At 42.7% G+C, this 25,958-nt stretch overlaps 1 protein-coding gene across 4 annotated transcripts in view; it reads left to right on the plus strand.

Moving 5' to 3' along the window:
• LOC133511827 (glypican-6-like) overlaps positions 1-25,958 on the plus strand; it is a 103,828-nt gene that overhangs the window by 68,409 nt on the left and 9,461 nt on the right. For 3 of the 4 annotated variants that reach the window (XM_061840795.1, XM_061840798.1, XM_061840797.1), the window contains 3 exons: positions 1,782-1,912; positions 4,029-4,172; positions 4,978-5,007. In XM_061840795.1, the coding sequence (XP_061696779.1) occupies positions 1,782-1,912; positions 4,029-4,172; positions 4,978-5,007 (305 nt within the window). The remainder of the gene's footprint in view (positions 1-1,781; positions 1,913-4,028; positions 4,173-4,977; positions 5,008-25,958) is intronic. The other variant, XM_061840796.1, reaches the window with a different exon arrangement.

A 25,958-nucleotide genomic window follows, 5' to 3' on the forward strand; every position in this document is an offset into this window, starting at 1 on the left:
AGTTTTTTGAGCGACGCAGTTTGAAATATCATGGTAATTTTGATGGGTTGACTTGGAGAACCCCTGAGAATTTGTTTGGAATTTATCAGTTGCTGAAGACGGGCCTGTTTTGTTCTGAAGCACTGCTCAAATCTCCGTTTGCAAATTATCAGACACTCAACTGTGACTATGTAGTCATTACAGTCAGAAAGCACCAAATAAATGTAAGAAACCTTGCTAAATGGGGTAGTGAACTCTTAATTTAAAAAAAAAAAAAAAATCCACTCAAAGAGAAAACATTGCATGGGAAAAATCAAAAGTCGTAGTTGTGTGCTACATTGCCATTTGAAGTGGGGGAAATCAGGGGATTTCTCCATTATGATTCAGTTGTTCAACTCAGAACTTCGATTTAAATAGCCAGTGTTGCATTAGCATAAACACCCTTGGGTTTAGTGCGGATCCACAGTCTATTATCTCTATTATCATCATTTTTAGCTTTTCCGGATTGTGCAACTGCAACTGTGCCGACAGAAGCCGGCGCTTCGATGGTGGATCTCATTGGCCTTCTTATCGCTATTGCTTTTCATAATTTCATTGTGCTGGTTTTAAAAGGGTTAAAAGCGTTGCACAAAGTAATTATTGGCAATGAAAACAAAAGTTATCTGCACAGACAATGACGCAAGCGTCTTGAATTCAATGAGACTCTGGCTGCCGTCCACACAGTGACATTAATGAGACGTTGACCTTCCCGTAGTGCCCGCAGCCGCGACCAATAGGTGCTTGGCTTTTTCCATTAAATCAATGACTCATCAGCGGGTTTTCGTTGTGCGGCGCCAAACGAAATCTGCTTGACGTGCGGGGTCAATCAGCATAAAAATTTAATTTACCCTGAAAGGCATCCCTGCCTTGTAATTTGGTACTTGTGTGCAAAGAAGGCGGGCACTCGCAAAATAATGTGCGGTAATGAAAGAGACGGACACACACCGCCGTGTGTGGCTGTGAGCCTTATTTGAAGTATTTAGAAAATTGAGATACAATTTTTGCATTTATTGTGGATTTATTCGAAATGTATATTAGGATGCAGTGAAGGTAAAAATTCCATTTAACTACTTAACTTTGAATTGTATGGTGATGGTCGAGTTTTGCAGATTTTTATGAGATTACAATAATTCCACCAAAAGCCAAAGAAGAGGCAAAACGCACTAAACCAATCATTTTCTGCGTGTTTAACTGCCTTTAATGAGGTAAAGTGAGGTCTTGCGTGCTATGTCGACATAATGCGTGATCTTCTATGGAAGCGGTCCAACTTTTGTAATACATATCTCCAAAAAAAAAAAAAAAATCATGCAGTTAATACTTCATTATACTTCCTCCTTGTGATCAACTGTTAACTGATACTTCAGTTTCCTTTTTAGGAACATGCAGCTAGCGAGTGCATCACATTAACTTGAGTATTAATTAACTAATTAGTGCAACAAAAGAGTGGAAGCACAATATGGTAGTCTAATAAATGAATCCCCCCCACCCCCCATTACATTTTATAATTAGCATTTTAATTTATGAACAGCTCATCTGCCTTGACATTTAACAAATGGAGTGGTTAGGGAAAAATATATCTATACAATATGTAGTACTTTTTGCACAGCACAACAGATTACACTGCTGTGTGGAGAGCCCCACGATGCGGGGTTATGTTTAAGTGCATAATTGTACAATAATTATTGAATTGGGTGATTATAAGTCTACATCAATAGCTCTTCATAATGTCAATATTCCCTCTGACTGTGCTTAACCCATGACAGACGCCATGCTGTTAGTGGCGTTGCGGCTGGAGGGACCTTTCAACATCGAATCCGTCATGGACCCCATTGATGTCAAAATCTCGGAGGCCATCATGAATATGCAAGACAACAGCGCCCAGGTCTCCTATAAGGTATCGTACCTTTTGGTGCCTCCGCGCTCCCCGCACGGCAGCTCTAAATAACCCTCGGCTCGTCTGCCCGAGTCTTAGGTGTGTAATTCAACACACTCTCATTAAGGCCAGATTCAGGTGTCGCTTGTGAATTACACGTCTGAGTCGAGGTAAGAATAGAAAGAGAAGAACACTGTGAAAGGGTCGGGTTTCACAAAAAAAGCATTGTTAGAAACAAGACATACTTGAAGTAAATTCAGAGGGATTTCTATAGAACTTTTTTAAGAAATGCATTAAAACGTATGGCAGTCGCAATGTGGGAAAGTCTTTGTTTGTGTACAGGATTATATAAAACCATATCTAACACATTCCCCAAACTGTCAGTTCAAGCTGCATGCCAAGGAGGGAAGCAGTAAAACAGAAAAAGTAAAAGATGAAAGAATTTGGTTCACATTTGTGATGATTAGGTAGTTTCTAATCCTACATACAAAAAAGAAAAAAAAACAGATGGATACATACTACAGATGGGCGAGTTTTTGAAGGTTGTTGCACAGATGTGAACGCTGTCAAAATGATCTGCATTTCCACAAAACTGGGGGGAAAAAAATGACTAAAAACATTGTGTTATGTTGGTAAATTGTTAGTTTGGGTCGCACTACACGGAAACCAGAGCTCATTATCTTGAGGGGCACACGTGCAACACCAGCTGTGTTCCATCATTTGGGAAGTTGCGGGACTTTCACAAGAAAATGCCAATGACACTTTCAAAAACATTCCCGTTGAGGCGCATTTTTAAAAACTGTGTATGTATATATATATATATATATATATATATATATATTATATATATATATATATATATAAAACTCAAACCAAGAATCACTTGAAAATCACTTGAACGTACCCAAGTTTTATCCATTCATTCTCAGAATCAAATCAGATCAGAATAGCCAAGTATGTAACAACACATAAGGAATTTGTCTCTGGCAGTCAGTGCAGCCCTGGTACAATATTCATGTTGAGTACTGAGAAGAAGAAATAGCAAGAATCAAAAACAATAGACATTAAATAATGGGAAAGTATTCCTTATAAGGGCGTCACGTAGATCAGCTGGTAAGCGTCGGCCTCACAGTTCTGAGGAGTTCGATCTCGGCCACGCCTTTGTGGAATTTGCATGTTCTCTTCGTGCCTACGTGGGTTTTCTCCGGGCACTCCGGTTTCCTCCCTCATCCCAAAAAACATGCAACATTATTTGGACACTCTAAATTGCTCCTAAGTGTGATTGTGAGTGCAGCTGTTTGTCACCTTGGCCGTTGACAGCTGGGACAGGCTCCAGCCCCCCTGCGACCCTTGTGAGAATAAGCGGCAAAGAAAATGGACGGATATTCCTTATAAGAGTCAGAGTTGTGCAAAGATGAACTGGTCACCAGCCAATCACAGGCCACACATACACAACCAATCACACTTGAAGGCTATTTCGAGTCTTCACGCTATCTACTACGCATGTATTTGGAATGTGGGAGAACAACCGGAGTACCTGGAGAAAACTCACACAGACACGGGGAGAACATGCAAACTCCACACAAGTGGATCTGGGATATGAACCTGGGTCCTTTGAACTGTGAGGCAGATGTGCTAACCAGTCACCAACAACATTGTTAAGTTTTATTTATCCATTAAAATACACTGAAACAAGCAGCGTAAATCAGGAGTTGATGTGTTTTATAATATTGTTCTACCTCCCATTTAACAAAAAAAAATAATAAAAATGTTAAAAAATATGCAGAACTGTAAAGATGTTTTTATTCCCACGTAGTGTTGATGTCAGTTTGGATTCAAGCCCTGTATGGATCCTCTCAGGCTTTTCCGTACAACACCAAAAGTCACGGTGTACAGTACGTGGTATTTTTCCCAAAAGCCGTAAAACTTAAATAACGTCGGTCGCAGCCCGGCTGAATCACCGTGAGCGTCACCGTGGTTACCTCAGCCTGCAGCCCATTATATACCAGCAGCGTGCGGTGTTCAACGAGTCGCAAAGTCTCTTAAGAAAACATGGTATTTTCCCTCCTCCCCTCCATCCCAAAAAGTCACTTTACGGCCTGACCGTCGGATGCCCGTGTTTTTTTTGTAATTGCAGGCTTTTCAAGGTTGCGGCCAGCCAAAGCCCTCAGGAATGATGAGGTCTGCCCGTGGCGTTCCGGATGTGTTCAACGCCCGCTTCAGGCCCTACAACCCAGACGAGCGTCCCACCACGGCAGCTGGCACGAGCCTAGACAGACTGGTAAGGGCAGCGAGCGGCGCTGTTTTCTTCAGAGCGTAAACACCATTTATCTTTCTCGCACCTGACAGCGTTGATTAAAGAAGCCGGGCCACCGCCCGTGGCGATTCGTCGCACGTAACTCGGCCCGCGTCTATCGTTCGGCGTTTGTTAACGAATCAACAGGGCCCCCCCCCCCTTCCCTCTGAGAGCGCGGCGTGCCACGACGTGCCCTTCTCCTGCCTGTCTGTGTGCTTGGCAAACAGAGCAGACGAGGCTGAAGGCTGTTTTCCGAGAGCTGACCGCGGCCATTGTTTTTTGCAAAGCCAGCCCTTTATTTCGTATCAGATGGGCCGAGTGTTTGCGGGATTGGACGCTTATACACGCGTTTACCATCTCAAACAGCCTTGAGGGCTAAAATGCTACAGTCGGTGTAAAGGTTACGCGCTGACAGCCAAATGAAGCTGAGGGGCAGTTCTTGTCTTGCCGTAAATAAATTTCCAGCTACAATGCCCTCCTTACCTCTCTTAACAAACTTGAGCCAAGTATTTGACAATTTCAAAACAAATTGACCGCATAAATTGGCAGTCAACTTACTCTCACCATTAAAAATCCAATCTCTGTACTTTGTCCCCTCGCTGATATGTAATTAGTCTTTTTCTTCCACAGTGCATGTTTGTTTGAAGCAATCCCAATTGTTTTTATGTCCATTCACCCAATTTTAATGTATTTTTTCTTCTTTTTAAGTCTTCCCTCAGCTCATTTGTGAACCTACACAATTAATTAAGACTTTCTTTCTTCCCCCCTGTTTCTCTCTGCTGCAAACCAGAGGATTATTTGGAATACCATGCAACACAGCGTAAGCGTCAACATATTTCTACTCTTCTGCTTGGGGTGGACACTTTAAAATGTTCCTTTAAAATGAATGATCAATTGATTCATTGCTATTTTTAATAGATTTAGACAAACATACCTGACTGCATGGTCACAAGTTTCTTTTTGATTTCGCTTGTCCTCATCCATCCCTGATAGATTTGGGTGAGAGGCGGGATGGTCGTCGGGAAATCACAGGACGCATTTAAATAAAATTTTCACAGTGTTATTCTCACCTAAATACATTTTATTCTTCACTGAAACTAACATGCACGTTTTTGATCATACAATCTTCACGCAGGAAGACCGGAGCTCTGATATTCAAACCCAGAACCCCATTTTAAATCGACGCATCATTACCACACAATCGATCCAGATAATGATTTATTTGTCAATTGGTATGATCATCCCTACTTCTACTCATAGATTTGCTGAGAAAGCTAAAAAATAGTAATTACTACGTGGGGTATGTGTCCAAAATCCATCAATAACACCCTGACTACTCTTATTAGTAGCATCTGATGCCTGCTTAGCTCTCATAGTCGGTCGGTGGGTTGCATGCACATGAAATTCTCGACTTTTATTATTGGCTGCAGCCGTTCATATCCTTTAAAGTTTAGTTTATGATAACAAAGTCATTAACTCATCAAGGACGCCTTGACGATATGGAAGCATTTTCTCAGGTGGCGAGGATCCTTCAACACAAGCTTTCCTCAATTAACCCATCTATTCTGGACATATCCCCTGTCCAATGTTTGGAATAGCACCGACAACAAATTGGGAGGTCACCCGGTCTGACAGAGCGCCGCGGCCGGCTTTTGCTCTAAAAGTACAGCGACGCGGGCAGACGGCCAGGCGAGGATGCGGGGGCCGCTCATGAATAATCAGCCGACATTCAGACAGGAAATTGCGGGAACGGACAGGGAGGGAGTGTGTCATACGCGTGAAGTGGACCAGTCGCAAATGCAGAAAATAGCAGCGGCCAAGGCTGCCCGGCTATAGGCGACACATCATCGCATTGTGATTAAATCAGCCTAAAAGCCCGAGTATTATCGTATCATCATATCATCATATCCTGGGCAACGGTTATGTTCACGCCATCAGACATGACCTTCATCTTTGCACCGAGTCATATGGTGAAAAGTTCGTTAATGATGCTAGAATTGTTTTTAATGTCGGCGGAGGTCATATTTGAAATACCTCGCACATCTGCTGTGAACTCACTCCAGTGGCTTACCTCCAGCTGCTAAATATTAAACAGCGAGACGCTACCGCTAATAGCAGCAAGGACGTTCATGCGAAGCCGACGATATACGTGTACTTGAAACTCTCCTCAAAGTCACAGAGTGACATTATTTAAAATATTTTATACGCTATTAAACAAAACTACAATAATACCCTAGTACCTTACCTACTTCCTTTACACGACAGATTAACTGCATTCTATCTTTCTAGATCTGAAATCTCTTTGCTATGCATCACCCGACCACAACTTCTCCCCGTTCTACCATACGTGGTACCATATCATCTAACATCTGATACAAGTAGACTGTTAATATTCAACACTACCTATTATCTTACACACCGACCAAGATACCAACGTACGGACTAACAATTCTACATATTCAACTTTCCTTCGTACTACCCGATCCACTTATCCATCTACCAACCCACCCACCCACTAACTATTCTATGTATCAACTACCTACCCACTGCTGTGACCCCACCCTATCTACTATTATACCTCACCTATTGCCTGACCCACGCATTAATTCGAAAGCCTACCTGCCAGCTCCTTCAAATATACCGTAATTCCTGGCCTACAGAGCGCACCTGGTTATAAGCCTCACCCAGTATATTTGTAACGGAAATACCATTTGGTACATAGGTAAGGCACACCTGTCTAAAAGGCGCAAGTGCCCACATTGAAACTCACATTGAAACACGAGATAATTACAAAGACGGTACACAGAAAGAGTTTTGATACCTTACCCTAGCTTAGTTTAACATCGCAACAACATGGTAGCACGAACAGGGCTGGTTAAAAACAACAAAAATAAAATAACAGCAACACGCTAGCACAGCGCTAACGCTAACACAGCGCTAACAGGGCCGGTTAGGAAAAAAAAATGGTAAAAGTCACTTTCTAGGCCCATATATTCCACCAGTCTCACTTTTACTTTTTCCGCTCGAGTGCCCCCTTGCAGCCGTTAGAAAAAATGCACAAATTAGCCGCGTCGCCGCATAAGCCGCAGGGTTGAAACCGTGTGAAAAAGGTCGCGGCTGATAAACCGGAAATCACGGTACGTACATCCTACTACCCATTAGATTCCATCAACCTACAAGACTCACCCTTTACAAATCTTAGCTCTTACCTACCAGCAATTACAAATACCCACCTTCCAACACCACGAAAACGGTATTATTCTACATGATTGAGTTCCCATCATAAAGACCTACTGCGTACCTGTCTCCCCTTCTGTACTCCCTTACTTACATAAATATGAGTACATGACCAGCCCAAGAGTTGCCTAATATCAGAAACCTCAGTCTAATATCCTACCCTAGCCATCATCCTACCCCAGCTAAAATCAGAGGGTACAATTGATGTATGAAAAAAACCAAGTTGTCATTTCGGGAAACGTAGGCCCATGTAATGACTGCAAGTACAATGTCCTGTGCCGTGGCCCTGACAACAGAAATGTTTTCTCTTTTCAAGTACTCTCCACATTTCTTTTTCCTTTGTTTCCTTCTTCTGTTCAAATACAACATATTTTATTCAGCGTGCACGGTTGCGGTTGAAAGGTTTTACCGGGACATTCTCCTTTCGTGCGCAACATAAAAGGAAAGAGGAAGTTGAATTGCAGTGCCAGTTGCAGCTCTTTGAAGAGAATGTGAGACCCTGTTATTGTTTTTTTTTTTTTTTTTTTTTTTGCGGCTTTGTCTCTGTTACAAATAGAAGAACGTGTCACCCAGTCCGGCAGCTGCTTTGTGCAATCATTAGCATAGCGGAATTTCTACATCTTCAGCTGGATCGGGGTTTGTAAATGGATTCCACGTGTAAAGCACATCTTTGTTTTTTGCTCACGCAATGCGCAATAATTACCCGAGACAGCAATGATGTTCCGGCTTGTGAAAAGTTGACAAGACTTAAACTTGCGCTTTGATAGGAACGTCTTGTGTGAAAGTACGGCCATACTTTTGTTAGCAAAGGAATACGGGCAGGATGGCAGGCACGGGGGTGAGCGGCGGTGTCCACCTCCAGCTCAATGAGCCATGATGCTTTAATTGCCTGACATTCTGTCAGAGCACACACCCCTGAAGCCCTGCGAGAAATAGAGATCATGAAAGTCCAAAAGTGGCGATAAAGGCACAACAGACGGTTAAGTTCAGAGCCGCATTATAGATAAGAAGAGAAGCGTTTAATTTGGCAATTGTTGCGAGCTTTAAAGGGCTTTTGTGTCCTTTTGTGCAATACAGTCTGGTGTTTTATGAGGATGTATGGCCTGACACAAAAAGTCACTAGACTGTAGATTTCTTTTAATGAAAGACATTATTGTGATTTTATCATTTAACGAGCCTGTCCTCAATAAATTCAAACAACTGTCATAAAGGAGGCCTCGCGAATTTGTGACACTACTTGACTTCCAAATTTATAAACAGTTACAGTCCATGAAGACTGGAGGCGGAGTCTTGTTTTGTGAAGAGAGTGGCTTCGATTTACAGGAGTAAAGCCCACAGTGTGTGTAGCGCATGGGGGAAGTGAGTACCCATATAGACAATAAAACCCCTTTCATCCAAGGAAGCAGCACTTCATACACTACTACCTCTACCCACTACTTCATCAAGCACCAAAATATTGATCCGTCTCAATAAATTACAATTTTTTTTTACATCAGTGGTTCAATTCAAAATGTAAATATATTTTGACAAAACCCCCAAATTCTGCAGGAATTTAGAATGTTACAAAACAAACAAAAAAAATTCTAATACAGGCAATGTTACAATTTGCAATCCAAAAAGTATATTTAATGGAACTACAAAAATAAAAGAACTCAATGATAATCTTATTTCTTCAGATACACTTGTAGGTGTTAGTTAGCAAAGGTAGCACCATCAAACAATGCTAATTAACACATCGAATAAATGCATTGCAGGTCTGCTTACCTTTTCTTTGATATAATAGCAGGGGTGCCACACCCATGGGGGATGTGGGTGTTCCACATCATAGAGCCACTGCACGAGAGTCCGGCAGTGTGCTTGAAAGTGGCTTGGGATCCTCACCCAGCCAAGCACATCATTAGATGTGTGGAGAAACGCTTTATGAGGGCATAAATTATGCAAACTGGCCCCAGTGTTACATAACAGCACAGCAGAAGTCATTTAATTGGTTGATTGTCGCAACAATGAGAAAGTACATTTTCTTGAATATGGCACCTGACATTTTAACTGTAAAAATTAGCTAACCACTTTAAATAAAGCTGCAGTAGAGTAAAACTTCTCATCCTCTGAGGACACACAATCGAGAGGAAACAGGTAGCGTGTTTTATAGATGTTGTTGTTGTTGTGTGGTGTGCATAGCAAAACACAACAAACTTTGTAGTGATTTTATGATCATCTGCCTTTAAAGAGAATGAAGCAACCAGAATTTCCAGTTCTGCTAATCCTTGCGCATTTCTTCTTTGGTCATTATTTGCAGACCTCTCTCACGGCATCACAAATGGCAGACTTGTGGAGGTAATCACTGAGCTCAATCTCACACTAGGTTTTTGTGTGATGTATCCCGTAATAACAGTTTCGACACTTTGAGTTTCAAGGGATATCATTTTTGGGGGAAAATGTTGGTCTAACTACAAATTATCCAAGTTTTCGGTTCATCAACTTTTAAGGTTTCACTGTAGTTGCATTGCATTGCAGGGGGAAGAGATGGCGAGGGTGGATGACTTCAAATACTTGGGGTCAATAATACAGAGAAATGCAGAGTGTGGTAAAGAAGTAAAGAAACTGGTCCACGTGGGGTGGAACAGTTGGTGGAAAGTGTCTGGTGTTCTATGCGACAGAAGAGTCTCCGCTACGATGAAGGGCAAAGTTTATAAAACAGTGGTGAGGCCAGCCATGATGTACGGATTAGAGATGGTGGTACTGATGAAACAACAGGAAGCAGACCTGGAGGTGGCAGAAATTAAGATGTCGAGGTTGTTGCTCGGAGTGAGCAGGTTGGATGGGATAAGAAATGAGCTCATTAGAGGGAGAGCCAAAGTTGGATGTTTTGGAGACAAGGTTCGAGAGAGCAGACTTAGATGGTTTGGACATCTTCAGAGGCGCGAGAGTGAGTATATCGCTAGAAGGGTGATGAGGATGGGGCTGCCAGGCAAAAGAATGATAGGAACACCAAAGAAAAAGTTGACAGATGTTATGAGGGAGGACATGAAGACAGTGGGTGCAAGAGAGGAGGATGTACGAGATAGATAGGCTTTGATGGAAAAAGATGACACGTTGTGGCGACCCCTAATGGGACAACCCAAAAGACAAAGAAGAGGGGAAAATGTTGGTCTAACTACAAATTCTCAAACTTTTCGATTAATCAACTTTGAACTGTAGTTGCATTGATCCCTACTGGATTCTTCTTTGTGGGTATTTATTTAGGCTTGAATATGAAACATTGTCAGATGTTGATTATCACACTAATTTTAAAAGCTATCATTTCAGACAAATTATAGCTCCGTTTTCATTGTAGAGATATAATTTACTGCTGTGTCTCTGCGCTGGCCTCCTTGCCACGCTTTGCCATGTTAAACATTTTTTTTTGTACCGCTGGTTGAGGCTCGCATTGTCAGTAAAACATCAACAGCGGCGATCCGAAGTGGATTTAGGCACACACCCCCAAGGTTTGTCCAAGCTCGCCAAAGACAATTTGATACTCAAAGCAGACACACAATTCAAAAGAGGCGCGCGCTGCCAGACAGTTCTGAAAAACCAACATAGATTCAATCGATGTTAGGACGTACCAGGATTAACGAGACAAACACAGTGAGGCCCTTTTGTGCAATTTTTTTGTCATCATGTTCCTTCTGAATTCCTGCATAGTTTTGCTTCAAGTACATAAATAAAACTATCTTGGATGGAACTTCCCTGTCACTGCATTTTCTGCCAGCCCTTTTGAAATAAATTTTTTCACCCCTGCTGCCACCACCACCCACCCTCACCAGATGCTTAGTGTTGAGTAATAAAATCACGTTACCTTCAACAATATACAGCCACACAGATAAACCCCCGAAACTGCATTCTTTCCTGGCCTATAGTCAGAATAAATATTCAATACATACTTTTTCTTTAAGATCAGTTACACAAATAGTTTTGTAGAGAATAAGGAGATACGAGCCAAAGGGTTCAGAACGCCAGAAAGCAACGTGTAAAAATACTTTGTTTTTTTTAATTGGCATATAATTGCAAGACAGATCTGTCATCTATCTCAAACGATACAATTATTTGCTTTGGAATAACCCTACCCATTGAAGACAAAACCTATCCTAAGTGCTGTACTTTTGTGTGGACGGATGGTTTCAGGGTTAAGTATTCCACTCCTGGCACCATTTGTCGTAGAACTTTGAAGAGTATAATCATCAACTCATTTTAAGCAAAGTCTGGGTTCAGTTTGAGACATTACCTTCCCTTTTCATAAAATAATCCCATTTTTATCCCTTTTAGGATTTATCCATCCCTGGTGTCTATTGCACACAGGTCCTTCCATGCCACAGCCCATCCAACTACTGACAACGCAAAGGATGAGTGTCCTCAGTCCATATTTGAATCAATTCTAAAATATGTCCACTAACCTTGACGCACTAACTCCCAAGGGTTCTTTCATGCCAGAGATTGCCACATGGATCCCACTTTAGATACCCTTCGTCACAGAACTCAGAGGAAGGGTAGTACCCTAAGTCCGTTTTTTAAACTTTGTCTTATTGGGTTGAAACGAAACAACAGCCACATATCCTGACAAGTATTCCAAAGACCCAAGCTCTTTTGTATGGATGGCCTCGAAGCTAACCATCCAACTTCTGACAAAACCACAAGGTGGACTCTTATCTATCTAAATTAAACTAAAACACTGTAGACTCACCTTGACACACATACTTTTCCTTCCATGCCACAGATCGCCAAACATTTTGACTCCATTTATTCCAGAACTCTGACGAGTCGTAAAATAAACCCTGGTTTGAACCCAGGTATCAATTATTCTAAAAAAAAATCTGAGTCAAACTCGTACGTATGGATGGCCCTAAAGCTAACAACCCCACCTCTGTCACAGAACACAGAGATAGCACCCTTACCCTAGACTTGAACATTGTGGGTACTGGGACTGATTTCAGTTATCCCAGTGTGTCTTCGATCCATGATGTACGACATGTCCCAGAGGTTCACCAAATGGCCTTAGGGTCAAGCATCCCATTTTTGACACCATTTGCCACAGAACTCTGAGGGGTCGTACCCTCACGCTACATTTCACCAGTAGTCTATTGTATCGAGACAACTGTACAGGCTACCTCCCCGTTCCAAACGAGTACCGATACCTGATTTCTGTCATCGTACCGCTTCATCCACTATCACATTCAAGAGTCCCTTCAACCGAAGACACTACAGATGGGCTCAAATTGAACTATCCCACTTCTGACTTCATCTTTTGATGAAGAATTCCGATGAGGAGTAAGTTCTTCCTGTATTCAACCCCAGGTCTGATGGATTATAGAATATAAAAGTACACTAACCAAAGCTCTTTGGCACGATAGCCAGAATGTTTACACCACCGCTAACCGTCCTACTTCTGTCACCATTAATCACAGTAGTTTAGGAACGAGGGTCGATGGTTTTGGAAAACCCTGTTCACTAACCACAACACCAAAAAAATAAAAATAAAAAAAGCGCAGACTGTCTGTGTATGGGAGCCATAGCCAATACACAACCATAGTGACAGTGCTCTTCCTCAGAGAGCCGCACAAAAAAAAAAAAAAAAAAGGAAAAATAAGTCAGCTCCCTTTAATTTCCCTCAGGGATTAATAAATACCGCTTTAAATTTGAGTCTGAAGGCGGAAGTCATGTTGTTTAGGTCTCCCAGTCCAATAAGAGGGACGGCAAGATGAATCATTATCTTGCACTCAGCAAGACTTAGGCTTTAGCTTCAGTTTTCTGCATGGTTGCCTTTATGTTGTGCTCTTTTTCAACCACTATGGCATGCCCTCCGAAGAAATTGCTGTGACGGAAGGTGTGTTTTACGATAGGAGCTTGTTTGGGCTCGGTCTTTTCACCTGCTGTATATATATATATTTATGATTTGGCTGTCTATTGAGTAAAATGGTCTTTTGAGCTTCATGCAACGCTCCCGTTTACAGCTCACATACTATAGCATGTGTTGATTTACAGTAGATAGGTTAACAGGGAGTTAAATTTATTTCTTGTGCATCTCTTTCTCTCCCTGCCATGCTCAACAGGAAACACCGTATAAAACATCCAAATGTGGTTTGGGAAGAGGAAAAAAAAAATAATAAAAAGAACCCAGCCACTCCTTTCCCAAACATCTTGACCCTGACATTATAAGCTGGAGCCCCGAAATAATGCAGCATCAAGCCACGAGAAAATTCTTGTACTGGATCCAGTTTAATGGAATTGAAGTGAGGCCGTCGCTGTCCAAAGTTCCGCTCTCGCCAAATTGTTGCACCTAGCCGACCATGTAATTACGTAGATTCCAAAGATTCTAACATGCTTCTCCAACGACCACAAGAAATAACTTGGCGATGAGCGCACGTGTGGCAAGTGTGGTGTTTGTTTGCTGCTTCCTCTGTGAGGAAGTTTTATTTCAAGGAATTACCTCCGCTGCCGCGGAAATTACTTTCCAAATTGGGTAATTCCTCATCGCTTCCTATTGCGGGGAAACCACCTGTGAGTCTGCACTTTATTTGCCACATGAAGGCAGAGACTATGTCAGTGTTGCATGAGGACATTTTAATTTAGCTTTGCTATAGGCTGAAAGACTAAATATGAGGCTGTAATGTGCTTTGGAGTCCTGCCTGTTAATATATCACATGTTGTACATCCTTAGATTAAAAAAGGCAAATGAACTGTGAATGCAGGTGATGAGATTGTCGTTTGTCATGTTAAAAATATTCATTGCTGAGCAAACTCAGGTGCTCATTAAATCGAGTACCTCAACACTCTGGCAGACATTACCAAACCAAGTATTGCAGAAGCACGAGCCTAAGGTTTACCAATCTGAAATTAGGTCAACCATCAGAAATACAGTATGTACACAGTTCACTCAACAAGTAAGTTTCTTTCGGCTTGTCCCGTTCGGTGTCACCACAGCGTGACGTCTCAGATGAACGCTCATATTTGTTTGGCAGTTTTCACGCCGGATGCCCTTCCTGACGCAACCCCTCCAGTGAGATACAAACTGACGACGCCTGGTTTACTAAACCAGTGCTCTAACCACTGAGCTATGGGACCTCATACACAGTTCACTTAACTAAATCCCGCACATTTGCAGGAGGAGCCTCAAAGTTTATGATCCATAACCTCCCATTTGTCATGTCCTTTATCAGTTCATCTGATGCTCTTAAAGTCATTTCAAAATGAGGGAGTACCTGTTGAGCAGGTGAAAGGACCAGACATCACAGAGGATTGATACAAGAACCCCCAGTGCTAGCCAGCACGACATTTAAGATTGCAAAGGATGATATCTGTAAACACTGTCGTCGCTATCCATCACAGTTGTCTTAATGAAGGCTTTGGATGTTTGAGATTAGGATCTCAGATTCTAGTGACAGGCAATGCACTTTTGCTTGTTAGGTTTGAGTTCATTACAGCCCTGTTTTTTTGTTTAATCAGCCACTGCCTCCATCTTTTGTGTTAAATCGGCCAGTGAACACCAGCAGAATGAAACTAAAAAGATTCAACTATATTTTGTTGCATGTGAATGTAGACCAACGTCCCCTTTGTTCAAACCAGCAAAATGCGACAAGGCAGTTGTGTTGCGTTTCTGACAATTTAATCTCACACACATCAACACATCACAAACACGATAAAATAGCTAACACAAAATAGGCGTTCAAGAACAGAGTAGATGAGCCACAACAGCAAATAGACACCAAGGTTGAACGAGTGTTCCCAAACAAGCAAATGTTCGTCCCAACAGGTATTCCAAGTTAGCGAAAGTTCCAGCCGGTCCAAAAACGAAAGGTGGCAGGCGTCCGTGTAGTTAGTGTTCCAAGCAGCATAATTTCCCAGAGCAGCGGTGAGGTCGTAAGAAGAAGCCTCGTTGTCTGTCTTTCTTGTCCTTATATAAGTAATCCTTGAAACATTTCAGACTTCCGCATCACAAAGAACGCAAAGAGTTCGCGTCACACGGACCCAAGAGCATTTGAGGAAACCGCTTCACATCATAAGGACTTAAAAGTATGAAAGGAAACAGTGTCACGAAGATCCGTGTTTTAACAACTTAAAAGCATAATAGGAAAATAAAGAGAAAAGAGAATAAAAATACACACACTCGTATTTATTATAGTTGGTGTCATTGAAGTGATCAACAAATGAAAACCTGAAAGCAAGAAAGTTTAGAGGTATCAGGAAATCCACCATGGGGCATACCTACGCTGACAGCAACTTGCAAGCCAAGGACTAAAAAGAGGTACACAGTAAGGCTGAGGGCAACAAAGCGGGTCAAATGGATGACAAATACAGCAAGGACAACCACTGTGTTCTGGTTTAGTCAACGCAGATTGGATTGCTGTTGATCCAAACTACATTTAAGGCTTCTCGGGGAGCTCCCAGCCAGCTCAGCAGCAGCAGCAAAACCTCCATGTGTTGCATCATCTCCTGAAGAGACTAAACGGTCAAAAATAGTTCTGTGAGTGCACAAATTCACAGATACTTAACAGAGCAGCTGGTGAGGTTTTCACCAAGGAGGGGGTACTTTTTTTTTTTTTTTTTGTAATTTTTATAGTGACATAGTGAAACAGACCGACATACAGCAACACAATAGGTAGCCATCTGCAGTTTTAGCGTAATCTACCAACCGGATCTGTTAAATGCCCTTTATAGCGTATATGAAATGAGTTGTGTTGCTCTCCAATCACCCTTTTAAAAAGACGAGTTTTATGAACTTCCAAATGCTTTTATGTTGGAAAACACCCCCTGAAGTACAGCAGTAACATAACAAACATCACAGGAGCCGTGCCCGGCTTGATCCATGCTGGGTCAGATTCTGACATTTCGCAATGCAGGCAGCTAACCCTAATAAAGAATTGGGCTGCAAAAGGTTAGCCGTCTCCAGCTTCTCAGTTTACAGACTGGTGTGTATGTCCAAGCGCTTTCATGTTTGAGGTGCTGCTCGTCTGCTGCTACAGTCTCCTCAAAAAGGAGCAATCTCAAGTTACCTCAATGAATTACTTCGACTTGTCAAATCGGGAGATATTTACATACGACAACGCTCCCAGCGTGGAGCAGATGTAACAGCCGGATGTCGGCCAGCTTCGGGCAACTTGTCAATATGTAGTGGCATTTAGCGCCACACTTGGGTCCCATCTATTGCACTCAGGACTTCCCGAGTGCTGCAAAGCATGCTGGGAGCATGTAAATAGCATTTAAAGTGCATGTTTCGTTTTATTATTTGCTAGTTATCCTATTTTGTTTGCCGTGGCGTGATAATTTTAGTTTCGATGTAACACTGAGTGTGTACAACATCGTCAGTACTCACCTGCTTACACAGGCGGTGTGTGGGGCAATGTAAAGTTCTTGCTTGCTTACAGATGTGAAATCCATTTTTTTTCTCATGAGCGCCATCATATGGTAGCTTACATACACACTTAAACACTTGCTGGCATGTATGCTAACAGTGTAGCCAGTGTGTTTCAGTGTACTTTGTTGGACATGTCACACATTTGCAAATGTTGGAACTTAGTGTGCACATCAGGTCTACCACATTATAAGCGTAATCTATTTAGAAGAGAATTTAAGAACTCTACGATCATGAAAATACATTGAAAAAAAACTCGGTGACCAAAATCCCATAATATGAGGGGCCGCGAACGGTGAACTGTGAAGGGCCCAAGAAATTCACTCTTAATTCGAGATATATGATAAATAACAAGTGAAGCCATTTCAACCCAATTAAATAGTTACGCTTAAATTCATTCTCTGACCATGCTTGTAGCATCTCAAATCACGTGTCCCCATTTAAATGAATGGAAACAACATTGATCCGTTCTAGCCTCGCCATCTTCCAAGGGCATTCATGGCAGGTTTTGGAAGATGATATTGTCTATATGGGTGAATGTGAGTATACATGGTTGTTTGTCTGTTGTGTCCCATGCGAGTGACGGGAGAGCCGGTCCAAATTGTACCCCCCCTCTCAATCTAAGAGTGCTCCATTCTAGCAAAAAGTTGCGATTGTCGGAATGTTTGTATCTGGTATTTACTGTACATATGGTATTTCTGTACTGTACCGAAGAAGGTGTTGCATGTACACATCGCAATACAATTTCATTCACATTGTCGAACAAAAGTGTGTTGCGTGCCTGACCGCAGCGCGAGTAGCGATTTGAAACAAAGCTTCGGCAAAGCCGACGCGTCTCGACCACGCCGGGTGGGCCTCTCTTTTCTTACGCGGCATATTGTTTTGCAATCCATGCAGTGCGCTGACATTTAATGGAACTGTGGAAATGAGCATTACGTTCAAAGATGCATGAGGTGGGCTTTGGTAATCACAAGTTCCGCAAAGGCAATTCTTTGCAGAGAGGATGCATCTGCGGCTCTTCATAAATGTGTTGCACAACATTTAGGGAATAAAAGAGTTGCAGAAAGTTTCGGCAGTGGGAAAATTACTGTGGTGATACATGAGAAACCGCAACCAATACCTGCCATGTTATGTAGTGACCGAAAATACCAAGGCCAACTTACGTTTGAACAGTTATGCACACTCGTCCTGATTCATAGCAAGCAATTATTTTAGTTAGGTGCACGCACACGGCAATTCCAGTATTGCTCATTTCTCTATATTAGCTTGATGAAGTGAGAGCATTCCGAATAGCTTGAGCGTGCAGAACTGGGAGGTCACCGATGATATCGTGGTGGTAACCAGCATTGGATTTGTCCGGTGCTGCACATAGCTCATTCATAGCTGCCGCTGCATAATGATGTGCACTAGCACTTTAACACTCGAGGCTGGCAGCTTCCCAAGGGAGCTCTCGCCACGTGGCCCATAGATGACGGCCCCGTTCTCCGCGGAGCATCGCTTCCCTTTAATCATCCCTCTTGTTCAAACTTCTGCCGTCGTAGCCTCGGGCCCCGAGTCACAAGTGCGAACTCACTGCCGTTTCATCAATATTCTGTCATTTTTTTTATTTCCTCGCCGCAGGATCGGTGAGTGATACATTTTCCTTACAGTGATGGAGCGTCTTGGCCAAACGGGGTTCCTGTCATGAGACTTAACGAATAGTTAGGGGCGATACTATGTAAAACACGATGCTGAATATGACCTAGAATGACAACGTGTAATAAGACATTACGGGGAGAAAAGATGACAATTTGTCATCCAAGTGAAGAAAGAACATGATCAATTGCGCTATGAGCATATTTAGAGGATGCTTGCTGTTGGCAAAGGACCTACGGGACGCTGTCTGCTTCCTGTGATTCCAACAACGCTACATCTGAAGCTCCCTGACCGTTTTCTGTCCACGTTGGGGGCTGAGGACGGTGGGAATGGGGCACTTTTAACACACCCTGCATCACAGGATTATCAATCAGGATAGTAAAGACTCATACAAGATTAGGGTCTTTGTCCAATTTGGATTCATTTTTGGTCTTTTGTTGTACCCCGTTTTAACTTTTAGCTTTGACATGACCGCGGTTCCGTGTAATCCAAACAAGGAAATAGCTCCTCTTCAACCATGTAACATTTTTTTGACATAAGCAGCTCTAAATTCAGTGTGCGGTGTGATAATCCCAATCAAATTCCAGACAGAGCAAAGACACGTTAGTCGTCTTCTATTTTTGGAACCAACTTTTTTTTTTCCTCTTTTTTTTTTTTGTCTTTTGTGTATTTCAACAGAGAGATTTGCCGTCACATTAAATTAAGGGCACGGTGACTCATTTTCTTGCAACACGCACGTTAGAAGAGTTGAAAATAATGTTATGTCTCAAGGGTGTGACAAGATTTGCCGTTCAAAATTATTATTGGATGGAGAGCGAGTGTGACAGCGAAGTCGGTGAATGTTCAGCAACCAGTTCAATCTGTGCGAATGCTTTCTTTGAGGCAACGGTTTTTAATCACGTTGTGTGGCAAGTGATAAATATGCGCGATTTAAAATGCATCAATTGAAACTGCATCATAAAGTTTTAGATGCTCTCCTGAGATGTAGACATTTTGTATTGGTTAAAAGAGAAGAAGAAGAAGTCAGGGCTGCATCTTAAAAATGCAAAATAATGGGCAAGGAGGGAACATCAGTTTGTCAAGTATCCGTTCCCGGGAGGCGGCGCGATAACGATCCCACAGGACTGTCACTGTCACCACCGTCACCGGTAGCTATTAGAAGGATGAACGCCCGGTGCAGGCGAGAGCTTTGTCGAGTTCTCCGTGTTAAATCGTGTTTGTAGTCTCGCACCGTTGCAGATTAATAATGGCTTGTAATCATGAGAAACAAAGGGCGGTGGAGATTCCAGCTCAGTGAATGTTATGCAGACTGGAAGCTTTGGCGTCGAGGAGCCACATGGAAAACAGAATTTTTAATGATGCTTCTGATGCTGTTCGAGCTCTTAAAGTCCCACTGGGGAGCTGGTGATGTTCAGGGATATTGATTAATCTGCGTCTCTATTATATGCCATCTACTTACCTGCGAAAGTGATGTCAGATAGGGGGGGGCACGCCATCAAAGGGATCGTTCGGTCTATTCACCTTCTACTCACATGGGGATTGCTTGAATGTATACCGTAATTTCCGGCCTCCAAGCTGTGACTTTTTTTTTTACACAGTTTTAACCCTGCGGCTTATTTGTGCATTTTTTTCTAGCAGCAGCAAGGGGGCACTCGAGCGGAAAAGGTAAGCATATGACTGATCGAATATATGGGCCGAGGAAGTGACTTTTACCAACCCCGTTAGCGCTGTGCGAGCGTGTCTCAGTGATATTTAGCACTTTTTCAACCATCCCTGTTAGCGTTAGCGCAGGCGCCACGCTCCCGTTAAACTCTTTCTGTGTACCGTCTTTGTAAATATCTTGTTTCAATGTGGGTTTCAATGCAGGCAGCACTAGCATTAGCGCAGTATTACTGTGGCACTAGCGTTAGCACTATCATTAGCACTAGCGTCGCGCTAGTGTTAAACTTTCTGTGCTAAGCTAAGGTATTAAAACTTTGAAAAGTCTTTCTGTGTACCGTCTTTGTGGTATGTGGGCACTTGCGGCTTTTACACAGCTGCAGCCTATGTATGTACCAAATGGTAATTCCTTTACAAATGTACTCAGTGAAACTTGTAGCCAAGTGCGTTCTGTAGGCCGGAAATCATTGTAATCCTTTCCGCGATGCCGGTCCACTTTGGACAATTTTAGTCTTCAGTGAACAAGCAGAAGAAAAATTCAGCCAAGCTACGCCTGGGAATTGTGAGATCGACATCACTAGTTGTGTTAAGTTATAAAAATGCATATACGCTGCTTGAGATCAAGACGCTTTCGTATTCTGCCAAACGTTTTTGACTTTGCTGCATCGGTACATGTCTTGCTGTCCTCTTTAGTGAAACTGGTGGCCTTCACACCCACAGGCTGAGAAATAAACACATTGCATTCTCCTCCATTGTTTTTGGTTATCATGTCTCATTTTGACAGATGAATTCAAGGTGGCTTAGTTTTTTTACAGTTTCCCGTGGCGCTATTTTAAAGAGGATAACCGCCCGAGTGAGCTGAGAACTGGCAGCCTGATTTGTACTGTGGCATCAAATTACACAGGAACAAGGACAATTGAAAGTAACGTACCAAAAATAATATTCCTTATTGCTGTATCCGTATATCAGCTTCCATTCAAAATAGCAGCTCTGGCCTTGGAGCTGTTAATTTGAAATCTTGAAACAATAACGAGAATTGTATGACAGAAGACTGGTCAACTGACGCTGTCAAGACCTCCAGGTTACACAACATGTGAAAGTCAATGTGTGTTCAAATATCTTACGGCCGAGGAGCAGATTTCATTGTCTCGGCCAAAGTTTATCAAGATTCTGATTTAGGAGGCAGAACTATTTTACCGCAGCCTGTGAGAAACTATTCCATCTCTCCTCAGAGCGCTCAGCGGTTAGGCCGAGGCCTGGCGGGGGTCCGGTAAGAGCTCCGCCTTACTCCCTGACCTCTGTAATTGAGACACAGTAAGAAGACTGCAATCGCGTATCAAATAGAAGACTATTTTAACACAGACTCCCGTAGCGGTTGCCAGGGAAAACAAGTCCATCGAGGAGTCGTCTGCCCCTTGCGGTTTCGGCGGCGAGGCCTGCTGCGGACTCTGTGATTAAAAGGAACATGCGCTAATTTAGCTCCATTCAGCAGCCACAATAGAAAGTCAGTGTCAGGCAAGCAGGACATCCCGAGATAAATGGCTGCTTAAATAGATACTGAAAGAGGCAAAATGCCAGACGGCGTTGCTCTTTGAAGGAGAAAGCGTAAGGGTCATGCGTCAGGTTTTCGTCAGATACCATAAAGCCGTGTTACCACCGAGCGGTACAGTTCAGCTTGGTTCACCGCAGTGCGGTCCGGATCCATAATTCGTGATCAGGCTTCCACCGCGGGTTGCGTACGCAGGAGGCGTACAGCTGAGTCAACTACGTCAATCCTGTGACATCATCGCAGCGAGTCAGGATGTCGTTCGCCTGTGAGTTGTGGCGAGAAGAGTGGTAGATATTTGGCGCATGGTAGAGCGCTGGGCAAATGCGTTTTTTGTTTTTTTTTTTTATTTCATCAAGGTGCAGGCAGACTCGTTGGACATAATCATATAACAGCGTACACTGAACCCTTTCAATTATTGTAGAAATCAATACGTCGAATGCGTTTTATCGTTATCATTATCTTTGTCTAAATCAGGGGTGCTCAATACGTCGATCGCGGTTGACTGGTCAATCGCGAAGCAGTCTTGGTCGATCGCAGGACGGCGTGCCAAAAAAAATGGCGTCAGCCAATGTCCCCTCTAAACTGTGCACGTGCGCAATTGTGCACGGAACTTTAACAACTGCTGCTCCATTCCTAGCGTACCTTACCCCCCCCCTCCCCTAATGACATACACTCATAATTCCAAATGTTACAGTACTTACGCAGCCCATCAATGTGTTTTATAATGACAACGTCCACCCCCTCTGCTTTGGTTAGCAACACAGTCTGGGCAACGTAGAGCAAAGACAAACTAGATATGCTGCTTATGTTTACTTTTGATCTTAATGGAGAAAGTTAAAAAAGAAATGCTGTTGTTTTAAGATGCAATGACTGTCGCAGTATGTGAATAATTGAAGAAAAAGTGGTTAAACTGGATGAGATTTTCTCTTTTCCGAGTGGGAAAGGTCTGGTCTGAACCGAAAGTAGAAAGTGCAGGATGAGATGGTGTGTCACCTTGGCACAGCCTGATCCAGGATGAAAGCCCAGACAGTGCACAAAAAGCTAATTCTGTATTTTAAATATATGAGGCAACATAACATTAACATTAAAACTGTTTGGGAGCATCATCATCTCCCAAACACCTCCCCGCCCCCTTAATCAGTAGCTCGCGAGAAGCTTGAAAAGTAGATCTTGAAGTAAAAAAGTCTGGGCACCCCTGGTCTAAATGATCTCACATGCTAGTAGAAATTAATGTATTGTTGTAATGTAATGTGTGAAGGTAAGGAACAACTTAAGGAAAGAAACTCAAATGTTTAAAGAGCTCATTAAATACAGTTTATTGAAATATTATGAAGTGATGAATTAAGATAGAGGTCGGATTATTTCAGTCGCGTCTCAACCTTTTTGAAGGCGGATTTGGTGGATAGATTTATTTTTTTTAATTCTCTCTGCTTTTCTTTATTTGTATGTTGTGATTTCACATTAACATGTGTCACTTTTATTTTCTGTTAACATAATAAAATGAAGTACACGAATAAATCATGCGTACGCTACTGAACTGAACGAACGGTGCTGCTTGCTGGAAATGAGGCCGGCCTAAGAGGATAAACACTCTACAGGCAGTTTCCCAAGCTTTATCGAGTCAAGACACATGCGGGATTTTACATTTGACTCATGGCACACCACTAAACAAAAAGCATATTCACTGAAATGAGGATTGTGTCTCATTTTACTAACACATTTACTTTTGTCTTTTAGTCAAACACAAAGAAGTCGCCGGTAATCATAACATTTGCATCTGTGCCAGAATAATATTCAAATTCCACACGGGAAAGCTGCAGCCCTGGGATTCAAACACAGAACCCCATTAGCGCTAGGCAGACGTGCTAGCCGCTAACCCAGCCATGCTGTCCACATCACTAACAGATGTTCTCAAATATCAAAATATATCAATATGAACCCAATACAAGCTGAGTTTAATACGATATGGCAGTTTGGAGTCATATCGTGGCAAGGGAACAAAAACAGGAATCCAAATTTGAACCACATAATAAACAAAAGCACTAAACACGGCTTAATAGAAGCAACACTTGCGCTCAGTCATCCGCATGACAACCGGCAATTATGTCTGACTATCACGACATCGAAACGTTCCGTACTGTAAACACTCGGACTTCACAGAGTCGTTTCTGCTTAGATTGCGAATCTCAACTTCCAGTGGCTATTCTTCAATTACATCCGTCAGCCACGTGTCGCAAAAAAAGCAAAATGAAAGAGGCAGCACACTCATGCAGAGTTAATCCTTTGACTACTTTGTTTGCTGCTTGAAATGAAGTTCACTGAGGCATGTTTGACGTTCTTCCACCGCCCACGATAACAGTTACAAGTTGCGATTAAGCATATTTTTCAGGAAACGCTTTGTCCAACTTCAGATTGGATAACTTTTAAACATTAAGGTACTGCAGGATGGACAGTGGAAAATTTTCATAAGTTGAACATTGCTGCAGGACAGTTACAACAAGAGTCTTGGTGCATATTATATGACTCCTGCACTGCCAAAAACAAAGTATGGTGGTCAATTTGGGAGTGATCAAAGTTACACCTCGTGTACAAACAATGTCGGGCAAATACAGTTACATATCCCGGGTTCCGCCAAGTCACCCTCAATCGCTGTGTCGGAAATCTTGGCTGTTAAATTCTTCCACCCCAAACTCATCTGAGGAAGCTTTGACCAACCTTACTTTGAGCCCATGCAAGAACAAGAAAACGCTTTTCCTGTAAAATGTTCCTTCGAAGTTGGACGCGCAGACTGTGATGATGATTACCGTAATTCCTGCCCTACACAGCGCACCTGGTTATAAGCCTCACGCAGTACATTTGTAAAGGGAATACCATTTGGTACGCACATAGGCCGCAGCCGTGTAAAAGCCGCAGGTGGCCACATTGAAACCGACATTGAAACACGAGATTTTTACAGATATAAGACGGTACACTGGAAGAGTTTTCAAAGTTTTAATAACTTTGCTTAGCTTAGCTTAACGTAGCAACAACACAGTAGCACAAAGTTACTAGTTTACTAGCTACACAGTTGCAACATGCTAGCACAGCACTAACGGTAATGCAGCTCTAACAGAGCCAGTTAAAAAAAAAAACATACCGGTATAAGTCACTTCCTCGGCACATACTGTATTTTCCCCCGGTCTAACTCTTAGCTTTTCCGTCCGCTTGAGTGCCCTCTTTGGGCCGTTTAGAAAAAATGCACAAATTAGCCGCATCACCGCATGAGATGATACATAGTTTGACACTAACGCCACCGTGCTAATGCTAGCCCCGTCGAACGGCTAGCCCCACCGCGCTAACAGGGCCAGTTAAAAAAAAAAAACATACTGATAAAAATCACTGAGACAAGCAGTAACGCTAGCACAGCGCGAACAGGGCCAGACCGGTAAAAGTCACTTCCTCAGCACATATATTCGGTCTCACTCTTACTTTCCGCTCGAGTGCCCGCTTGCGGCAGTTAGAAAAAATGCACAAATTAGCCGCATCGGCGCATAAACCGCAGGGTTGAAAGCGTTTGGGGAAAAAAGTTGCAGCTTATAGGCCGGAAATTACGGTAATTCAAATGTCTACATCTCAGTACTGTAGTGCATATAATTAAAAATCGGGCGTGTGAAAAAGACACGGGAAAGTGGCCAATCTGTGCAGGTACAAGCGTATGAAATGTAAGGGAGCCGCCAGCTCGCATGCAGAGATGCACATTTGACTCCTGACCGTGCACGGATGCGTTTGTACACAAACACGACAGAGGACAAATATTGGAATAAAGGCACACAACACGCCCACTCCGAGAATGCAAACACAATTATCTCATTGGCCCGTGCTGCTTTTTTTCCCTCTCTCCGTAATTAATTATTCTCCGCAAACACTTCCCCATGTGTCACACAATATGTAAATAAATATTCTTCTGTACATTCAGTAGACAACGCGTTGAAGGGGAAGACGATCTAAGTCGTGACGGGCTCAGCAGCCGCAGCCTGTGCTGTAATACTTTACAAGCCACTTTTTAATTGTGTTTACTGCTGAATTAATCTTCAGATTGTGGCTTTGTCAACATCTTGTCTCGTACAGTTTGAAGCAGGAAGCCGCGTAGAAAGAACAGGGCAGCTTTATTAGTGATGCATCACACCCGTGCCCCACTTTTTGAGACTCCAGTTACATTAGAGGCAGAGAGATTTCTTCTTAGAATAAGAGGCTTTTTTGCCGGAAGATCACAGGCCGCGAAGCTGCGGGAACCTTCGCCTTCGCTTAGGTCGGAGGGCCGCTGAGA

The sequence above is a fragment of the Syngnathoides biaculeatus genome, chromosome 14 (genome assembly GCF_019802595.1).
Source record: "Syngnathoides biaculeatus isolate LvHL_M chromosome 14, ASM1980259v1, whole genome shotgun sequence".
Taxonomy (NCBI): Eukaryota; Metazoa; Chordata; class Actinopteri; order Syngnathiformes; family Syngnathidae; genus Syngnathoides; species Syngnathoides biaculeatus.